Source organism: Felis catus, chromosome A1 (genome assembly GCF_018350175.1).
Source record: "Felis catus isolate Fca126 chromosome A1, F.catus_Fca126_mat1.0, whole genome shotgun sequence".
NCBI lineage: Eukaryota > Metazoa > Chordata > Mammalia > Carnivora > Felidae > Felis > Felis catus.
The window spans coordinates 82,435,686-82,455,660 of record NC_058368.1 but is presented as its reverse complement, the minus strand read 5'-3'; the positions used below and the strand labels follow the sequence as shown (position 1 = coordinate 82,455,660).

Here is a 19,975-nt window from a genome sequence, read left to right as displayed (position 1 = left end):
TCGTCCGGGTGGGGTGACGGGTCTCCCCGGGGTCTTTGATCTCCGCGGGGCTGGGGTGGGGGGAGGGGGGTGCTGGGAGCTGGCGTGGGTTGGGTGGGCGGGTGCTGGGAGCTGGCGGGGCGGGGTGGGGTGGGGGTGCTGGAAGGCGCGGGGGGTGGTGCTGGGAGCCGGCGGGGGGGCGGGGGGGCGGGGGGTGGGTGCTGGGAACACGCGCGCCCCGCCCCCGCGCGGCCCCGAGCCGGGTCCTGCCCGCGCGCCCCGCCCCGGCCCCGGCCGCGAGCGCCGAGGTGCCGCCGCCGCCGCCGCCGCCGCCGCCGTCGCCGGGATGTGACCTTCAGAGCCGCCTGCACGGGATGAGCGGAGCCACCGCCCCGCGGCGCCCGCGGCTCGCCACGGCCTCCCGGGCGCTCTGAGAGCGCGCGCTCCCGGCCCGGTCGCCGTCCCCGGCCCTCGCCCCGCGCTCGCCCCGGCCCGGCCCCGCCATGCCGCCGCCGCCCGCGCTCGCCGCCGCCCTGGGCACCGCGCTGCTTGTGCTCCTGCTGGCCTCCGAGTCCGCGCACAGTGAGTACCGGGCAGGACCCCCGGGCCCCCCCCCAGAGCCCCCCCTCCCCGCGGGCGCCTGCTCCCCGCGCCTCCGCTCTCCCCCCACGCCCCGGGCGCCTGCTCCCCGCGCCCCCGGGCCCCGCACGCCGCAGCCGCGTCCCCGGGGGGCTGGCGGCCGAGAGGACGGCGCGTGCGGGGCGGGGTTGACGGCGTGTCCCCGTTCCGTCCCCGCTCTCTCCCGGCGTCGTCCTCCCGCCCGCGTCCGGGCAGCTGTGATGCTGCGGGCGCGAGAGGCGGCGCAGTTCCTGCGGCCCCGGCAGCGACGCGCCTACCAGGTCTTCGAGGAGGCCAAGCAGGGCCACCTGGAGAGGGAATGCATTGAGGAGCTGTGCAGCCAGGAGGAGGCCCGGGAGGTGTTCGAGAACGACCCCGAGACGGTGAGCGCGCGCAGTCCCGCTGCTGGGGTCTGGGAACATCCTCCGTGCGCGCTGCTGGGGAGCCTCACGGGGTCGCTCCTTCCCCGCTGCGCAGACAGCCTTGGTGTTAGGGGTGCCGGGGCTGCAGTCAGGTCTCCCAGTCAGGAGTGCTGGGGGGGGGGGGGGGCGGGGGGCCCTGGGTCCCACCGTCAAGGTTCCTGCACACCTTTTGGGCCCCATCTCTCCTGGTTACCCCAGGTGCTCCCACAGCTGTAAGCAGGTGCGTGAATGGGTCCTCTTGAGACCCCATGACCTTGGTCAGCAGGCCTCTGAAGGCAGCAGCCTTCAGGGAAATGTGCAATAGGCAACACCTCCTCAGTGTTTAAGATTTAAGAGGAATACAGTGGGTAAAAGCCTAAAGGGCTTCCTGCCTCCCCCCTTAGATGGACCGGAAGTGAGGCGTGGGCTGCCCGCAGCCCCTAGATCTTCACCAAGGGGTATGGACTGTGTGCCTGAAAGAGGAAATGAAAGACGTGGCCTCTGGGATCGCTTGCCACAGCAGGTCCCGAAAGCCAAAACGGAAATAGGACCAGGACATCTGTGGGAGGGGTGGGCAGGAGGGCTGGGGTCAGGGGGCCCCCCCGCCAGGGTGCCCTGTGGAGGCCTCCTTCAGCAAGGTGCTCTTTACAAGCAGCTGGTGACTTTGGGAGCCTGGCTGTGCTGGCTCAGGACGTGACTCTATTAATAACGTCCTTGGGGGGTGTGGGGCGGCAGGCAGCCAACAGCAGGGAACAGCCCGTGTGGACTCAGCATCTGTGCAGGAGCTCTGCCCTCCCCGGGAGGGGACCCACGGGACCCTGCGTGTGTATCGGTCCTGGGGCAGATGCCCTTGGAGAGTGCCAGTGTGCAAATCGGATGGGCTTTATACCATGAGGTCAGGGTGACTTCACAGACGTTTTTGGTTCTACCGGAATGTTTCTTCTAAAGAATTCTGGGATAAAATAAACACTGTGCAATAAATGGATAGCTCTGTGGGGCCCACAGAGGCTTTGTCTTCCCTGGTATTTCTCATCATTTGACCTGACAACCCTTTCCAGGCCGTTGTGAAGCGAGCTTTGAGGAGATGGCCGGCCCCCAGCAATTCTTGTGCGAGTTGCTGCCGTGGGGTGGGCCTAAGAAGGTTGTTTTCTCCAGGGCCGTTGCTTTCCACGTCAATAGCAGCACCGGTTCAATCTTCCTGTAAGGGCAGCACTGCTGGTCTTTTCTGGCCTGTTTTCCGGTTTCTTTAATGACGAACCTGGTGGCCCAATGAGTCATCCCCTGCAGAGGATTTCTGAAGGCCTAGCAACAGGGCCATGTGCCTGGCCAGCAGGTCCCTGCCCGGTTGCAGGACTGTGTGACAGGTGCAGTGGGGCTCCCCAGCCCCCAGACCTTGTACAGAGACCCTGGGAGGGGGCTCACAGGTGAGAAGAGTTGAAGCTACTGTCCACCCCCGGGGCCACTCCCGGCTGTGCTTGCCCAGAACGACAGGGCCTGACCTGGCTTTTCCTTGCTGCCTGGACACACTGTGTGTTAGCCACAGTATCCTTCTTCCCAGAGCATTAATCCCCTCGCTGATTTTAATTGCTTTTATGTTTTAATCGTAACTTTATTTATAAACATCTGACACAAAGGCAAGAGAAGGAAAAGTGTGTTTGCTCAGGACCCATGATTTTAACTCAGCCAGTGCTCTCTGGGCGCATTCCTGCAAGGGAGGTCATGGCCGTCCCAGCCTCCAGGGGTCCTCGTCCCTACAGCAGAGACTTGTGAACTTCTTTCATAGGAAAGCAGTCCGTGGTTTTCCAGGATCCTGTCCTCCTCGCCAGTCCCTGGCGGCAATAGTAACTACATCCTTCTCTTCATTTGCCAGTTTCCCAGGTTACACCAGCTACTTCGGGGTCGTCCCTCAAGGTCAGCTGGGTTGCAAACCCTTCACCTGAACCTGTACCTTGCATCTTGTGTAGACCGTAGTGAAGACTGTTTGGCCGTTGGCTTGTTGCATGCTGGGAGGAGCCAGGCTAGGGTTAGGAGTCACCCTCACCACCATGGGGGCACTCTGGAAGGGGCCCCAGACCCTTCCAGGGTCGGGCTCAGTGGCAGGCATACACAGCCACCTGGTCCTGCTCTGGCCTGCTTGCAGAGAGGGCACCACTGCCCTCCGGTTCTGATCCTGCGGTTCTGGGGGCGCACTAGTGAGCGAGCCCCAGGGAGGGCGTGCGGGAGTGGGGCCCTGCCCCCCAGGTTGGGCGGGCTTGAGCACCTGGAGGGCCAGCTCTGGGCTGCAGATGTACTTTCTGGTGTTTGGAGGCTTGTGCTGGAGTGCTGACTGCTAGCTGGGTGGGCTGTTCCTGCCTGATCCGGATTGTTCCTGACTAGGCTGTCTTTCTCTTGGGAAGGGAAGTGACCTTCACAGCAGGTAGCTGCTAGCACAATGGTTCCTTCCTGATTCCAGCCTTATCACACACCTGTGCTGGAAAGGAAGGGGGCCTGGGGTGGGGGGCTTCCTGACATCCTGGTCACCCTCCTGCTTCCCTCCTGGGAGCAGACAGTCCTCCCCCTCACGCCTCAGGCCCCTGGGGAGTGTCCCAGGCTCCCCATTGTTGCCAGGGCTAACGTTCCTCTGCAGGGCTCAGGGACAGTTGATTCCCTCCCTATCTGTTTCCTCTCACATGCTACGCTCCCCGCTGGCTCGCCCTCTCCTTGCTTGTCCTCAGTATCGCTTCCCATTCACAAGACCCCTTCTGTGCTGGGATTCTCCTAAGCTCACCGCTGGCCAGCCCAGCAGAGTCGCCTTCCACTTAAATCCAGACGCCGGAGGCCGTCTCAGTAATCGGCCTTCGCTTCCGGAAAGGGTTCTGGACAAAAGACTTAGCCAGCCCCACCCTACCTGCCTCCCAGCTCCTGGGAGCCCTCCCCTCTTGGGAACCCGCTCTTGGCAGCCACAACCTGGTGCTAGGAAAGAAACTCCAGGCCCTGGCCTTGACCCAGCACTTCGTTAATTCGAGGGCAGACAGTATTCGCAGCACGGCCAGCAGCGCACCTGGAGGGCTTCACATCACAGGTGCATGACCGCCGGCCAGTGCTTGAGCTCACATGTGTCCTCCTTGTCCGTCTCTCTCCATGTCTCCCCCTCCCACCTCCTCCATGTCTCTTGGATGTGGGGGAGCCCGGTGGTGCTGGTGGAGGGTTTTATGGGTACAGTCAGCTTCAAAGCCCTGCAGTGCTGCTGGCCTCCAAGGACACTGTCTTCCTGAGATCCCTGTTTCTTTCAGGACAGCTTGGGGACAGGTACCCCTACAGAGATGAAAGTCTTACCTTCCAGCCTAAGGCCTAAGGGGTCTCACGAAGACCCCAGCAGGAGGGTGGGAGAGAGGAAGAGGGCACCTGGTCACCACTGCCCCCAACCCCTGCCACAACTTGCCTCTGCAATGCGGGTGCCCTGGCTGGGGAGGTGACATACCGGCTGTGACCTCCAGGACAGCCACCGGCTGCCCACCTGCCCCCACCACCACCCCACCGCTGCCTTGCAGGTGGCCTGCATATGCTGCCCCACGCACACACTGCCCATCTCCTTTCTTGGGGTTCTCAAGGGAAGCAGCTCCTGCAGACCGTGGCCTCCCCTCCTGGACCCTCTCCTTCTTGGGCTTTCGCCCCTAGGGGCCGCAGGGAAGCTGGTCACGGGCTGGATTCGCCGTTGTGGGGCTGGTTCTGCTTTGTCTTGAGGTGGCTGCTGCTGAGCTGAAAGGCCTGGAGCACGGGTGCCACTGAGGCAGGACCGGCCCTACTTGGCTGTCCCACACTGGGTTCTCTCCTGGGCATCTGCAGGCACTTCAGCTGTGCTGTTCAGCCTCTACAGACCAGGCCCAGTGGATGACACTTGGTCCTTGCCAGTGGGCTCAACATCTGCCGAAAGCCAATTAAAGACGTTTTGGAAAACGCTGTAGAAGCAAAACAGCCTTCTAAGACTCTGATGCTTATGGCCTGTTGCTTGAGATTCCAAGTAGCTGGGGCCAGGATTTTCCAGACACTTCCCGGGTCATCCCTGTGTTCCAGTCATGCTGACAGGTGACCCACTGTCTTCACACTCGATGCCCCTCTTCCCTGGGGTCAGTGGGTTGGCACTGGGGGCTGTTTCTGTGATGCAGCATCTGTTGAGGCTCAGGGGTTAGTGTCTGACGTCGGGAATGCTCTGTGCCTCTGCAGTGCTGGTCCGGGGGGCCCACTGTGAGCCGTGTTCTTGTGAACTTGGACCTTGATGGGGTGCAGTTCATTGGAAGTTTTATAATAACTTTTCAAGAGGACTTGAAGTTCCAAAACAATATCCGGCCTGCTCCCAGTGATCGCACGATGACAGATGTGTTGTTCAAATGAGATAGTTTGAACCCCATACTATCATACTTGTTTCCTCAGACTTCTTTTGTCAGATTTGAGAATTGTTTCTTTCTGGTATCAGTGCCCATGGTAACACACAGTTTTCCACATCTATCCCCCAAACCTGCCACATAGACCTGGTTTGCGCAGGGCTTTTCTTGAAACACTGCTCTCCATGAAAATCACACAGCTGGAATCAGCCAGCCCCTGGGGGCGGGCCTCTGCTTCCACCCGGGGGCCACTGAGGCTGTGCTGGGGCATCCTCCAGGACTGGCATGATGTGGCTGCAGGTGCAGCCGCCTGGGTGACTGGTTTGGACACATGCCTCTATAGTACGATGCTTCAGATTGAAACGGAAGATCCTGTTGGCAGGTTGCTCTTGGCAGTTGCCAGGGGCCGGGAGTAGGAGAGGGTGCTTCCCACCTGCCCTGTCTCGTAGCAGACCAGCCATTTGTGATGGAAGAGTCACCTTGGGCCCGCCCCGAATGATTGCTGCGGCTGCATTCCTCAGATGCAGGTTCTGGGTTGTCCCACGCACACCCCAGGCTTACCCCGTGCCAGATACGCGTGGAACATCTCACGTGCACCTCACGTGCATGCCATGATGTAGCATGTCCGGAGGGGCATCAAAATGCACTTAAAATTCCTTTCCCTAAGCCAGAAACAGATGAGAACATTGCAGTAGTGTTCGTCACAAGGTCATAGGACGTGGTGGCCCTTATTCCAGATGTTTGTGAACTGAGGCTCAGGTATCTATGTGGGGACTTGCCCAAGTTCACTCTTCACTGGGAGGACACAGATGGAAACTCAGGTCCCGGCCTCCAAGGTCAGCATGTTAACTCTGAAGTGATTGACCTTCCGAGGCGAGAAGTGTCTACACAGCCTGCTACGTGGTGACGCGCACATGGGCACTGATTCATCCTAAAGCTGGTTATGAAAAGGGCCCAGAGAACCCAGCTTTCCAGCTGGTTCTCACCACTCCCCGGGACTCGGCTGGCTCAGCCCCTGTGCTTATCTCGCTGGTATGTGCTGGGCGCCAGGGGCTGGTTCTGGGGGCATGGGGGTGCGTGCGGCTGCAGGAATCCCACTGCACAGATCCACAGAGCTGCAGTCCCCAGCTTTTATCTGTGCACCTGCGTGTTGTCCCCACAGGAATTTTTAATAACACACGTGCACATTAGCGTCTCAGGAAGGAGGGGAGCGCTGTGGCCTTGGGGGTGTTTCTGGGGCCTGCTCCCCTCCTTGCAGGGCTGACCTGGAGGCCCTGTGGGCCTGGCAAGGGTAGGTAGGGGGTGTCCGTGTTTCCTTTGGTCTCATGGAGTGCTTAAACAGACCCCTGGTTTGGAGAATCTTAGAGGAGATGAACTTGGGAAGACGACAGAGGGATTTTGTGTGAACCACGCTTAGAAAAACATGCACAGACTGAGTGATGCTGGCCTGGGGGACTGAGAACCTGTCAGGGTCCCTGCAGGCTGAGGGGCCAAAGCTTGCCCGTCGATAGCTGGGAATCTCTCCTGGGAATCTCTCCGGGAGCCGTCGTAAAAACTGTGAGACCGTTGTTGTGACTTCCTCCAGCTACCGCAAAGCAGAAGCCTCCGTAATGATGATTCAAGTTGATGTGACTTGGACAGTATTTCCCTTAGAAGTCAAGTTTGCTAGCAAGACAACATTAAGGTTAAAGGATTAGTCAGTGTTGTGGACCGCTTTTCAGGAAGACACCTTGTATTTGTATCACGTAAATAAGCAGTTATTGTGACGCTTGTGTCTCAGCCCACTTTGTCAAATAGCGTAAGGAGTTTTGGAAACAAAATTTCGGGCAGTTATTTATTAAAGGAAGTAAGAAATTCTTAATTTCCTGTTTGAAAAGTAACGACCATTTGTTATGCTGTGATGTGTGCCTCCTATTATGTCGTGTGAACTAGATCAAAGTGCTGGGTACTCCACGCCAAAAAGACTTATGCACTGCTGATGCTGATGTGTTTGCAAAGCAGTTTCCACGTCCATTAACACGCTGGTGTCTCGGCCCTCCTGGCAGTGAGCCTCCCATTAACCTGCATATTCGTCAGAGGGCAGGAAGAAGGCAACTGCCCTGAAGGTGAGCCGCAGCATCAGGGCCGGAAGCTGTCTGGGTCCCCCTGGCTTACCCTGTCCCTGCAGGGACTGCGCCAGCCTGGGAGGAGCTCGAAGAGTTAAAGTAGTTTGGACATGAAGGCATGTACGAGGTGTCAGTTGCCAAATTCTAGAACCTTCCCAGCTGCATGTGGTCCTGTTCATGAGCTACAAGAGGGCAACTGTGCTCAGTTCACACTGTGAGCCCAGGTGATGTTTCTGTCTTAATAATGTGCATTTTAACCCACTAGGCTTGTGTGGTTTTTGACCATTTTTGGAAGGCAGATTTGCTCTCAGAGCGTCAAGTTTATAGAGAGACCACTAAAAACCCCACCAAGCCTCAGAAGGCCCCGGGGAAGAGGTGCACAGGCTGGGTGCTTGGAGGGCATTTCAGCAGGCTGGGCAGGCTGCCGGGCAAGGAGCTCGTCGTGGTCACAGCTTCTGGAGTTCCAACCCCAGAACTGACTGTCCCGCGGTAGGAGAGGGGCGAGTGGCAGGTGGACAGCCCACACGCAACCTTGCCCCACGGGGAGGGTGGGCAACTCCCTGATGCTCTTGACTGTTGCCACATGGGAGACTCTGGAGGCACAGACCCCGTGTGGCAGACCAGGGTTCCGGTGGTCAGCATGGGGCAGAGGCAGGTGGGAGGTTCTGTCTGCAGATGGGACTTGTCGAGGATTTCACCAGCCACCTATTTGCTGTCCTTTCTGGTGCTCCCCTTCTTAGCGAAGGGGCCAGATGGGTGACGGCACGATTAAGGAGCAGACGTGGAAGAGACCGTCTCACAGAAACATCGTCCTGTGGTTTCAGAGCAAACTGCTAGGCCTCACGTTAGATGCAAGTGGACCGAGCCTGTCGTTGGGTTCAGGCCTTGAAGGTGCTTTGGGCACAGGTTCCTGTGTTTACAAACCTGCAGGGAACAGGAGCATGGGAGAATGCGTCCCAGGGAAGGCCGGGTTTGTTGGAGCACCCAACTCCATTTACGTGAGGGTGTGAGGCCAGTGGGCTCTTGGCCAAGACCAGCACACTGATCCTCCCAGAACCAGGTGCTCCCCGTAGGTGGGGTGTGAGCTCCACACGGGGCCACTTCACTCACGGGCAGTCCCTACTAGTAGGAGTGACGACTCAGTTGTTGAATCACACATGCACCATGTCTCATCGCCTCCTCAGAGAGTAGGGTCCTTGGAATGAATGGTGGAAGAAGAGGTTGGCAAATGGCAGTTCATCTAAGGATCTAAGTTCAAAAATGCATTGGCAGTTTGTAAGCTCGAGGAAACGTAGTACTGATATTTCTGAGTTTTGGAAGACACAAGCTGAGAGCACCGATTTAGGTATTTCTCCCGGTGTGCTTAGCTTTGTTGTAAATAAAAACAACTCAGTGAAAATTGTAGGACTCTACGTTTGCCTGTTCATTCATTCATACACCCAGCCATCCATGCATTCTTCCTTTGATCCATCCATCTGTCAGCCAGCCAGCTAGCCACCCATCCAACCACCCATCGATTTACTCATTCTTCCATTCATCTATCCATTCATCTATCATTCATTCACCCATTTAGCAATGGCTCCTGAGGGCCGTCTGAGGGATAGTCAGCACCAAGCCAGGTATCGGGCATATACCTTCCCCTCTGGGATCTTCAGCTCACAGTTTAGTGGCCTGCAGTTTTGCTCACTTCTTTGTATCTTTAGCTGTTTAAGTAAAGCAGAAGCAAACTCCTGAGAAAAATGATTGCCAGGTGACAGACGGCTTCATTTCCAACCTGGGTGGCCCTGGCCTCCTGCTGGCTGGTCTGCCCATTCCCTGCTCCTGATCCCAGCCAGGCCCTCACGTGCCTCCTTGTGTGGTCAAAAAGAAAGGGTAAGTTTGTAGGCAACCGATCCCTGGTTCTGAATCTGGCCATCTGAACTGTGGCCTCTGCTCCGTGGATCACTGGGAGGGTGATGCTCATGGGAGTCAGCCCAGCTCCTGAGCCTCAGGCCACAGTTTATGTGTGGCCAACTTGTGGTGCAGGTGGGGCCGGCTCTCTGTTCTGTGTCCAGTGCCCTTCATTCACTGAGATTTCCATAGGTCTTCCTCTTTGGTCAGAACATTGAAGGACAATTAGAAATGTCTCTTTCTCTTGGGAGAGCGCATAGTGGTTTTAGGTGCATCTGTCTTAGCTTTGCTGTTACTTGGGGTTAATCATCTCTGTCCTAGATTGCCAGCCAAATGAGCACCCCTCTCACCCCAAATAAATCAAGCACACAAATTAAGATAAATTGTCACCAGCCTATGGCCCAATGGTTTTGGAAACCACATTCCCATGGGTGTGATTAACTTAAGGGAAGGGCACATGGCTTTTCAGTCAGCGAGGCTCTTCCAGAACAATACAATCGCTGTTAAAACACATGACACATAGCTAGTAATAGGGCTTTGAAAAATATAATACAGCTTTCTGGATAACATATAGAACAGCTTTCCTGTGGCAGTACCAAGTTTATGACCATACAGAACAGCTTTCTTGTGGCAGGTGCCACATTTATGACCATACAGAATAGCTTTCCTGTGGCAGGTGCCACGTCTATGACAACTGGGAACTCTGCTCACAGATCCTCAGTGTCTTTAGTTCCTTCGTAGTCTAATTCTTGGTTTTGTGAGTGGACACATCGTGCATCCTAAGTCTTTTCTTTCAGAGCCAGAGCCCCTCCCTTTGTGACAAAGTCTGTGGCCTTTGCTCTCCCTCTAAACCCGGCAGATGTCCCTGTCTGCTTGCCCTCAGCTCTGGGGGCTTCGTCTGAGTGCGCCTGGCCTCGCTTGCCTTTCCTGTCTGGGAGTGGCCACTCCATGACTGAAAGCACGGAGAAGTGAAACCAGGCCGTCAGGGCCCTCTGGATGCTGGTGGGGAGGGGTGTCCCCACCCTGGCTGTGTGGCTCTGCCTGCCAGACCTGGCCCCTGTCACACCTGCCTGAATGTCACCTTCACAACCGTGATACAAGCTGAAATACAAACTTGCTCTGACCATTACTTTTCTTTTAAAGGAGTTAAGAGTCTAAGCCACGTCTTTATCAGAACATGACTTTCTGATGGGCGTCTTAGCAAAGTGTTGTAAACAGCGAGGGAAGGGGACAGGTGAGGTGCCAGACCATGGCGTGAGGCCAGCTAACTGTGGGGGCCCATCACTGCAGATGACACACCAGCTCCTTTCAGCGTGGTTTTGGATCCCAGTGTGCTGTCAGGAGCCCGACCTGGCTTCCTAACCTTGGTTGAACTCCACGACCCGTCATGAGCCTCGGTTTCCTCCTCTCTGATGACGGGGTTAATTGAAAAGACCTTGGAGCGGTTGTGAGGGTCAGATGGAAGGACATACAATCACAGCACCTGTAGCGGGCACCCCTCCTCGGTGGGTGCTGCTGTGTAGCGACCTGGTCCCGTCCAGGGGAGCATCTAGGGCTAAGCCACGCTGTGACTGACCCTCAGTGAGAGATGATGGTGGACGGGTGGGGCCAAGGACCCTGGGGACAATTCCAGCTGCTCTCTGCTGCTGGCCAAGACAGGGCAAGTGGTCCTAGTATTTGGCAGACAGCTGGTATGGTGCAGAGCTCTTAGTTCACGGTCACGGACGGAAAGGACCTTTGCTTCCCTTGCATCCTCCACACCTCGCCCAGCACCAGTTCCTTGTACAAACACAGTCGGTGCAAGTCAGTGCCTGCGTGTGGATGGCCCCGCGGGGTCTGCATGCTTCTGGGAGGAGCCCAGTGTCAGCGAGGGTCCAGACAATCTTCCTCCCGGCCCTCCGCCTCCTATGAGACACTGGGTCCCTTAAATGACATCCCCGTTGCCGCTTACAGAAGGTCCAGGCGGACATCATTCTGCAGCGGCCGAGACAGCGGCCTGGGCCGCACCCTCCCTCTTCTTCCTCACGCCATGGTCCTTGAGGCGTAAAGTGGCTTTCTGGGTGGTTCTGCCCTGCTGTCACTGAGCCAGCTGTGGAGAGTTCCCTGCCTTCCTCACGCACCTGCCCTGCCCAGGTGCCTGTCTGTGCCCACTGGGGAGGAAGGCGAGGCCCTCCGCCAGCTGCTGTGGGCACTGTGTGGGGAGTGCAGGCCACGCCAGTAAACTGTCGCCCCTTCTTTTTCTTTTTCCACAGGACTATTTTTACCCAAGATACTTAGGTAAGTTTGCATCGCTGCTTCTGTAGTTGTAGAGGAACAGAGGTGGACATGTCACCTGTCAGCTGGGCCAGCCCATCCCGCAGGTGCTCCTGGGGAGGTTGCTTTACTCACACGGTGAGCTTGGGACTCTTGGAGCACGCGGTCACAGCGCCTGTGTCTTTCACGGCAGCACGATCCGCATCAACCGCGATCCAGTGCCGTTATTTGCAAACCGCTTCTCTGTTCTGACTCCGCTAGCTTGCTGTTTGGGAATGTGGCTGATTTAGTGAGTCTCAGACCTGTTGGTCTCGGGGTGTGTGCACTCCTGAAGTTACTGAAGATGCCAAAGAGCTTTTGCTCTGTGGACTATGGTGGTTGGTATTTGCCGTGTTTTTTAACAGAACTGAGCCCAGTAAGAGATGTTTTTGTTTAATTTGAACAAGAGGAACGGACAGGCAGGTGCTCCTGGCTGCCCAGCAGGGGTGTCACCGGGCAGCGTGGCCCCCAGAAAGCTCCCGAGTGTACTTGGGAGAGAAAGTAAGACACGTGACAGCCAAGTGACCAGGGACCGTCAGAAAGAGGCTCTGGACTTTCCCTGAACTACTCCTTTAATTGATGCTGTTCTAAGATTTTTCTAAGATGTACATCATTATGAGACAGACCTACACCAGGGTCTGTTCCTTCTTAAGTTTGGTGAATTTCCTGTTGGCCTTATGTCCTCTTAGCGGTATTCTCTGGGTCTGTGCCATAGCGGACCCTGAAGAGCTGGGGACCTGCCCACTCCCGGGCTCCCTGTTGGCCTCCGCAGGCCTCGCTCCTAGGTGTCTGGGATTTGTTTCCAGGGGCAGAGGGTGACCAGCTGTCCCGGGAGCTGCCTCCAGGTCGTCTGGGCCCCAGTCCTCCTGGGCATGACCAAGCGCCAGGGACCTACTGAAGGTCCAGGAGTGGCTCAACACCCGTTCTGCATGAGTTTCAGTGTCTGGTCCCCTCCTCCAGCTCCCGTGTGAACCAACCTGTCAGACAGCTCGGGGAGGGGGACACTCAAATCATGACTTCCACATTCAGGGTCCAACGGGGGTTCTGTTGGAGACCAACTTGAAATAAGGTTCACCTCTCTGACTGTGGCCAGAAAAGCCAGTGACTGTTCCTGGTCCTTCATGCCACCAGAGAGGCCGCAGACAGACCTTTGGACACAGTTCAGCCTTTTTGTGGGAGGCCTTTTCTTGCTTGCCAGCGTTAAAATCTCTAATAACAAAAGCTGGAGCACCTAGGGAGTGTGAATAATCTCCTCTTCCAGAGGTGGCTCAGAGACGACTCACGAGTTCTGAGGTCTGTCCTGTCGTCTGTCACCTGTGACAAGAATGACTGACCTGCTTTCCATCTGTCTTACAGACTGCGTCAGTAGGCATGGGCCTCCGCACAGCAAGAGCCCCGCTTTCGCCGCCTGCGTTCAGAGTAAGTCTGCCTCCCTGCTGTTTCCCTCAAAGCCCCACGGGTTTGGGTAACTTCAGGCTCTGCTGTGGTTTTCCAGGGACCTTGACTAGCCCCATTACCTTAAGGAGCTGCAGCCCCGGCCTGAGCTCTGCTCCTTTTCCACTGAACTTGCCCTTTGCAGCAAGTGAGGTTCGTTTTTCTAAATAAGCAAGCAGTGCACGCGGTTTAAAATCCAAGCCTTTCCTGGGTGTGAGGAGCGAGCACTTCGTCCCCGGCTGTGCCTCCTGGTCAACCGGTGAGGCTCCAGAGGCCCCGGTTACCAGATCTGAGAATATCCTGGGGCCCGTAAACACATACGCACAGTCTCTTGTTTTGCACAAATGCCAGCTTACCACACGGGCGTGCCAACCTCTCTCTGCCCTGAGTGCAGCTCGGCACACATGCACGTTCACGGCAACACCGGCTCGGGTAGGTAGCATTAACTGTGAACTGGGGACTTCTAGGCTACCTCCGGTTTTTGACAAGTACAAACAAAATCTCACATGCATCTGACGGTGTCTGCAGGACAGAATCCCAGGGCGGGACCTACAGCACCAAGCCCAGTGTCATTTCTCATTTCGGGCCTGAATTACGCCAGGAGCGAGCGAGCACGAGCAGGAGGCCCACCCACTTATCTCTGCCAAGCTGGTGCATTTTTTTCTAACTTTTTGGTTTCACCCAGTATAAACGATGAAGGGTGACTCCCAGTCTTTGTGTTTATGTTTTTCTCACCGAGTCAAGCTGAGCTTTATGTGTTAGCCGTTCGCACAATTTTCCCTCTGCTTATCATGCATCTTTTATATTCTTATTAACATCATGTAAGTGATCACTCAGTAACACTGACTTTTCGCTGGCGAGGAACGCTGTAGCCACCTCAGCTGGGACTGACTCTGGGCCCGGCTCAGGTCTGAGCTCCTCACGGCGAGCTGGCTGGTTGACCCTAAGCCCAGGTGTCTGTGTGTTCGCCGCACGTGCTGGGCAGTTGGGCTCGGGGCGTGCAACCCCTGCACCTGAGGCCAGGCCTGCCGCCCCCGGGGAGCCCAGGAGGGGAGGACCCAGAGCTGCTCATGGACTGGCTGGCCTGGCTTGTGGTGCTGCTGTGTCCAGCCACCCACCTGTCCGTGTGCCGGCCAAGGGCCTCACCCCACTCGCCTGGCCTGGGTAACAGGCCCAAGCCCTGGTCCAGGGGAGCAGAAGAAATGATTGATTTAACTCAGGAAGGTGAGGGAAGGGTGGTGAGGCCACGTGGCCCCTGCTCCCCTCTGACCCCAGGACAGCGGCACAATAGCAGGTGCAGAGCAGACTGGCTTCTGTCATTTTGGGTACAAGTGCCTGTTAACTCAGGGTGGTCAAAATCCATGCCCATGCATCATTGGCAACCTGGAGCAGGCTCCCTCCCTTGGCCCCCTGGGGTCAGCTCATGACCTCGGCCTCCTAGGGGTCAGCCCGTGACCTCAGCCTCCCGGGGGTCAGCCTGTGACCTCAGCCTCCCTGGGGTCAACCCGTGACCTCGGCCTCCCTGGGGTCAGCTTGTGACCTCGGCCTCCTGGGGGTCAGCCTATTTCCTGGGATCAGCCCATGACCTTGGCCTCCTGGGGGTCAACCCGTGACCTCAGCCTCCCTGGGGTCAACCGTGACCTCGGCCTCCCTGGGATCAACCTGTGACCTCGGCCTCCCTAGGGTCAGCCCATGATCTCAGCCTCCCAGGGGTCAGCCCATGACCTCGGCCTCCCTGGGGTCAGCCCGTGACCTCAGCCTCTCTGGGGTCAGCCCATGACCTTGGCCTCTCCAAGGGGCGTGGTCATTGCAGTTTTAGTTTCATGTCATGTTGGCTTTTTGTTTTTAGCAATTTTTTTATTGTTAATTTGCTAAACCAATTTTTTCTTTTAAATTATGTCTCCAAATTGATGAGATTGCTTTATTTTTTTAATGTTTATTTTTATTTTTGAGAGAGACTGAGCATGAATGGGGGAGGGGCAGAGAGAGAGGGAGACACAGAAGCAGGTTCCAGGCTCTGAGCTGTCAGGACAGAGCCCGACACGGGGCTCAAACCCACAAACCGCAAGATCATGACCTGAGCTGAAGTTGGACGCTTAACTCACTGAGCCACTGTACATCCCCGTAGATGTTTAATTCCTGGGTTTTAGGCCGAGCCCCCCGGCACCCCCATAAGTATTTAATTCCTGGGTTCAGGCTCCCTTTTCTGGAAATCATAAAAAGTTACCTAGTTATCCATGCGTCCTGACACAGCGTGAAGATCATTGTTTCCAGAGAGGTGCACCCTTGTTCCAACAGCATTTATTTAAAGTCATTGAGTCCTGGGCCATGTTGTACCACATGAGAGATTTTGTGGCCTTAGAGGGACCGGAATTGTTTGAATAGCAAAGATGCGTTCTGAATGGGCTTGAGGCTCTGGGCTCTGGTGGCGGCTGGGTGAGGAAGGAAGGGGGGCTTCCTGAGCTGGCACCAGGGTCAGATCTCATGCAGTGGTGGCGCTACGCCCCCCCCCCCCATGCCCAGTCTCTCTGGACTGTGCGCTATGGTCAAATGTGTTGTCCTCCGTGGGTGCCTGACTGCACACCATCTGTGCCTCTAAATTTTCCGAAGTCTGGGGCAACCTGCAAATACAGTGCGTCCTTATTGGGGTGTGTATGAAGGCAGCTGGGAACAAGGACCCAAGGCCTGTCACTCGGGAAGGACACACGCCCTGCCCGCACCTGCACCCCCACCCCCTGCGCCCCCGGAGTGGCTCCTGCAGGCCTCTCCACCCGCAGCACAGTTCGGGCAACTTTAGGCTGTTTTCATGGTTCCTTCCCGACAGCTGTCTCATTTGGTGGCCGTGAGGCAGCAGAGCTGAGTGCTTGACTGTCCATTATTGTCAGAATCGAAGCAATGTCCCCCAAGAGCCCATGTCTCGGTTTGCCCAGGTGCCCGTGTCCAGCCCTGCTGCGCTCCGGGCCTGGGGCTTTCTTCCCGCCGACGTCTCCACCTTCCGCCCGCTGTGTCCGAAGGGCCCCTTCCCTTTGGCCACAGTGGGCCCTGCACTGAGTGTGTCGTCCAGCTTATAACTCATCTTTACCTTCATTCCGAGATGGAGAGAAAGGCCTCCTGTCGAGGGATCACACGGCTGCTCAGAGCAGCAGGGCCGCGTGGGGGCGAGGGGAACCCCATGTTCTCAAGGCTCCTTCTCGCTGGAGGCCCGGCCACAGGGAAGCGGGTGCCCTGGGTGCCTGCAGAGGCTTATCCTCACCCGTGCTCTCAGGTGCACGCCCTCGATCCCACGGGAGTTCACTGGGCCCCTGCCCGGTGTCAGATGCTCAGATACCACCCCTCCCCCTTCCTTGGGTCCTGGGGCCGCTGTTGTGGGTGTCCTGTGGGAGCCCTGCTGCGGTGTCCCCTGGGGAAGTCTGTCTCCACCCTGGACTGTGGGTCCCTGAGGCGTTTGTATTCAAGGAGCTTTAGCCATTTCAGGCAGTTCCACGTGTCAAATACACACTTCTGAAATAACTGAATCTTGAACCAAATGCGTCAAGTGGAGACACCCTTCTGCCTTTGGGGGCCCCATTGGGCTTGTGCTGTGAGCAGGCAGGCCAGGCCCTGGCACATGGCACACAACCCTCCTGCCCTATCTGCCATCTCTGGGGCTGGTGTTGGGCCTTGCCCTCCCCAGCCTCCTGCCCCTCCCCACGAGCAGCATGGGGTCCGCAGGGCTGACCTGCCAGCTCCTGGTGGCTGTGGGACACGCCGTTCCCAGGCCCCGTTTCCTCATTTCTGGACCCGATTCTTGCTTGCTTACGGGGAGAAGGCATTTACCTTCCCTGCCAAAAACAACTGTGCAAGTGTCACAAAGCATTTGGGGGTGCTGTGTCCGGTCAACACTTGCCAGTGAGTGTGGCAGGGCCACAGGAGGAGCCCAATGCCAGACTCAGGCCCCAGTTATTTGCACACAATTATGCGGATTCCCCAAGAAGTGGGGCCCTGGTGACAAGGTCACAGACCTGCATGGGACAAAGGGACGCAGCTTGGCGGAGTCAGGAGTCCTGCCAGTGAGGGCTGACAGGAGGCCCAAATGGGCTGGGGGTCACTTGAGCCCCAGGCTGGTGAGGCAGAGAAGGACTCTACTAGGAATTCATTGCTGGTGACCACAAGCAAGGCCTGGGGCAGAAATGCTGTCCCCAAACCTGGCGTTGGGCTGGAAATGTCAGTCATTTTTTTTTTTTAATTTTTTTTTAATGTTTATTTTTGAGACAGAGAGAGACAAAGCCTGAATGGGGGAGGGTCAGAGAGAGGGAGACACAGAATCTGAAACAGGCTCCAGGCTCTGAGCTGTTAGCACAGAGCCCGACGTGGGGCTCGAACTCATGGACTGCGAGATCATGACCTGAGCCGAAGTCGGCTGCTTAACCCACTGAGCCACCCAGGCGCCCCTGAAATGTCAGTCATTTTAAGGAAGAAGTGATAAACAGTGGCCTGTGCCCACCTGGTCAGTCTCCCAGCAGGACAGACACCTGAGCTCTCGGCTCTTGGGGGCCCTGTTGGCTCGTGCAGAGAAGAGGCTGGAAAACTCGGGAGTCTGACGAGCCTCTCCACCTGCCCAGCCGCCACGTTGTGTGGGCTACTCTCTCCATAAATAATGAGAAGTGGGGCACCTGGGTGGCTCAGTCGGTTAAGCGTCCGATGTCATCTCAGGTCATGATCTCACGGTTCGCGGGTTCAAGCTCGACATCGGGCTTTGTGCTGACAGCTTGGAGCCTGGAGCCTGCTTCAGATTCTGTGTCTCCCTCTCTCTGCCCCTCCCCTGCTCGTGCTGTCTTTCCAACACAAATAAATGTTATATATGTATAACATTAAAAACATTATAAAATATGTATATACATGTAAATACAAGAGAAGTGATTGACCTGATCAGAGAGTTGTGGGGTGCATGGCCCTGGGAAGGGTGACACAGTGACCTGCTCTCCCCTGCGGGCCTGGGGATGGCTGTCAGCTGGCTAGCCTGGAGCCCACAGTCCCCAGGGCCACAGGGAAGCGGTCCAGAGCAGCAAGATTTTGTCCACACCGCTGAAGGATACCTGCCTGAGGGACAACGAGTTTGCTGTGGGCACTCTGGGCATCTCCCGCCCCATCTACCAGCCCTGGCCCTGGGTTTGGACCTCAGCCACAGGCCCAGTGCTGTCCCCAGGCCGGAAGAGGCAGGTGTCCATGCTGGAAGAGGGGAGGGGAAGGCTGGCCAAGGTATGTTAAGGAACCAAGGCGAGAGCTGACCCACACAAGGGCTGCAGGGCCGGAAATCTCCTGGGCCTGCCGAGCATGGGCACAGTGAGAGCAGCAGAGATCAGCCTGGGCCTCAGTGCTGAGATCCCCTGGAGACCCCTGGCCAGCCCCTCCCACACAGCACGGGCACCCAGGCAAGCCAGGCTGCTTGTGGGCGGGCCCTGCAGCTACGGCACCTTGGAGCTGGGCTTCAGAAGCCTGTGAGAAGTTGCTCACATGCCAAGTCGTTGGAAGGCACTCCCTGCGACTGTCTCAACTAGCCTGTAAAGCAGGTGGTGATTGACAGTCTTGGCTGGCAGACCGCCCCCTGAGCAGGGGCCGGCCGGCACCCCTCTCTGGGAGAGCCAAGGCAGCCTGGGCCTGGGCAGTCCCGCATCCAGCCAGGTGGTGTGGGGGTGCTCCTGTGGCTGCCAAGCCCTGCAGGGAGCATGCTGGGGTTTGAGTGGATGGGGTGCCTGGCCGCGGACGGTGGAGATGTCGGCCGGGATGGGGGTTCCTCATGTGACCCTTAAGGTCAGCCAGGGGTCTGTGGGCCTGCTCCCTGGGAGGCCAGAGCACAAGGGGCCCAGCCAGGCCCACCCCGTCCTCCTCTGCTGCCCTTGGCCCAGCGGGCAGGTGGACACTCCCTACAAGCTGACCCAGATCTCCCTGGAACAGACGAGGGCCTGGCCCACCTGCTCCATGACTGTTCTCCTGCCCAGAACTGGGGTCCATGCCTCTAGTCTGGGCCCGCCTCGGTGGGCCTGCCCCGGGCCGTTCCCTCCCAGCTGAATGTTTTCTCCTTTTTCTCAACATAGACTTGCCTGACCAGTGCTCCCCAAACCCCTGCAACAAGGAGGGGACTCAAGTCTGCCAAGACCTCATGGGCAACTTCTATTGCCAGTGCAGAGCTGGCTGGGGCGGGCGGCTCTGTGACAGAGGTGAGGCCCCTCCCTGTGCCCCCAGCCCATCCGGGGATGTGCAGGGCCTGTTCCAAAGGAAGCAGGAGCCCCAGACTGTCTGGGTACCTGGCCCTTCATGGCCGGTCTACCTCCCTCCGGCTCAGAGGAGAAAGGAGAGGAGGGGCCCCTTGGCCCCTCACGTCCCCCAAGAACATGGAGAGGCACTGCTTTCGCCTCCAAGGACAGGGCGCTGTCCAACCTTCGAGAAGCTATCAGGTGCTGGCAGTGGCCTGGCTCAGGCAGGACTGGAAGAAAAGCCACCGTAAGGCTACCCCTGGGGACCCTGGGTGGGGCCTTGTCCAACCTCCCTGTCTGCAGTTTTGGGGGGTCAGCAAAGAAGCCGCAGGAAAAACGCCCCAAGACCTGGTGACCTCGGGGGCCCCTTCACTGCTGCTCCAAGCCACCCCGGGGCCCTGCCCTCCTCCAGTGCGCACTTGCAGTAGACGGGCACCACCCTCGGCACAGCGGGGTCTCCTGTGGGGACAGGCGTGCAGGTGCTTGTGTGTCACCTCTGCATGCTCCCCAGCCTCTCTTTGCTCTGTGCCCAGATGTCAACGAGTGCAGCCAGCAGAATGGGGGCTGCAACCAAATATGCCTCAACAAGCCCGGCAGCTTCCATTGCGCCTGCTACAGTGGCTATGCGCTCACGGTGGACAGCAGGACCTGCCAAGGTAACG

The 19,975-nt window shown here is 57.6% G+C and overlaps 1 protein-coding gene across 1 annotated transcript in view; it reads left to right on the top strand.

Moving 5' to 3' along the window:
• Positions 1–304: 304 nt before the first annotated feature.
• The window catches only part of GAS6 (growth arrest specific 6), a 33,460-nt gene continuing 13,789 nt past the window's right edge, over positions 305–19,975 (top strand). The window contains exons 1-6 of the mRNA XM_023253536.2: positions 305–561; positions 814–980; positions 11,607–11,631; positions 13,003–13,065; positions 19,155–19,277; positions 19,847–19,969. Coding sequence (XP_023109304.2) covers positions 483–561; positions 814–980; positions 11,607–11,631; positions 13,003–13,065; positions 19,155–19,277; positions 19,847–19,969 — 580 coding nt within the window. The 5' untranslated portion in view covers positions 305–482. The remainder of the gene's footprint in view (positions 562–813; positions 981–11,606; positions 11,632–13,002; positions 13,066–19,154; positions 19,278–19,846; positions 19,970–19,975) is intronic.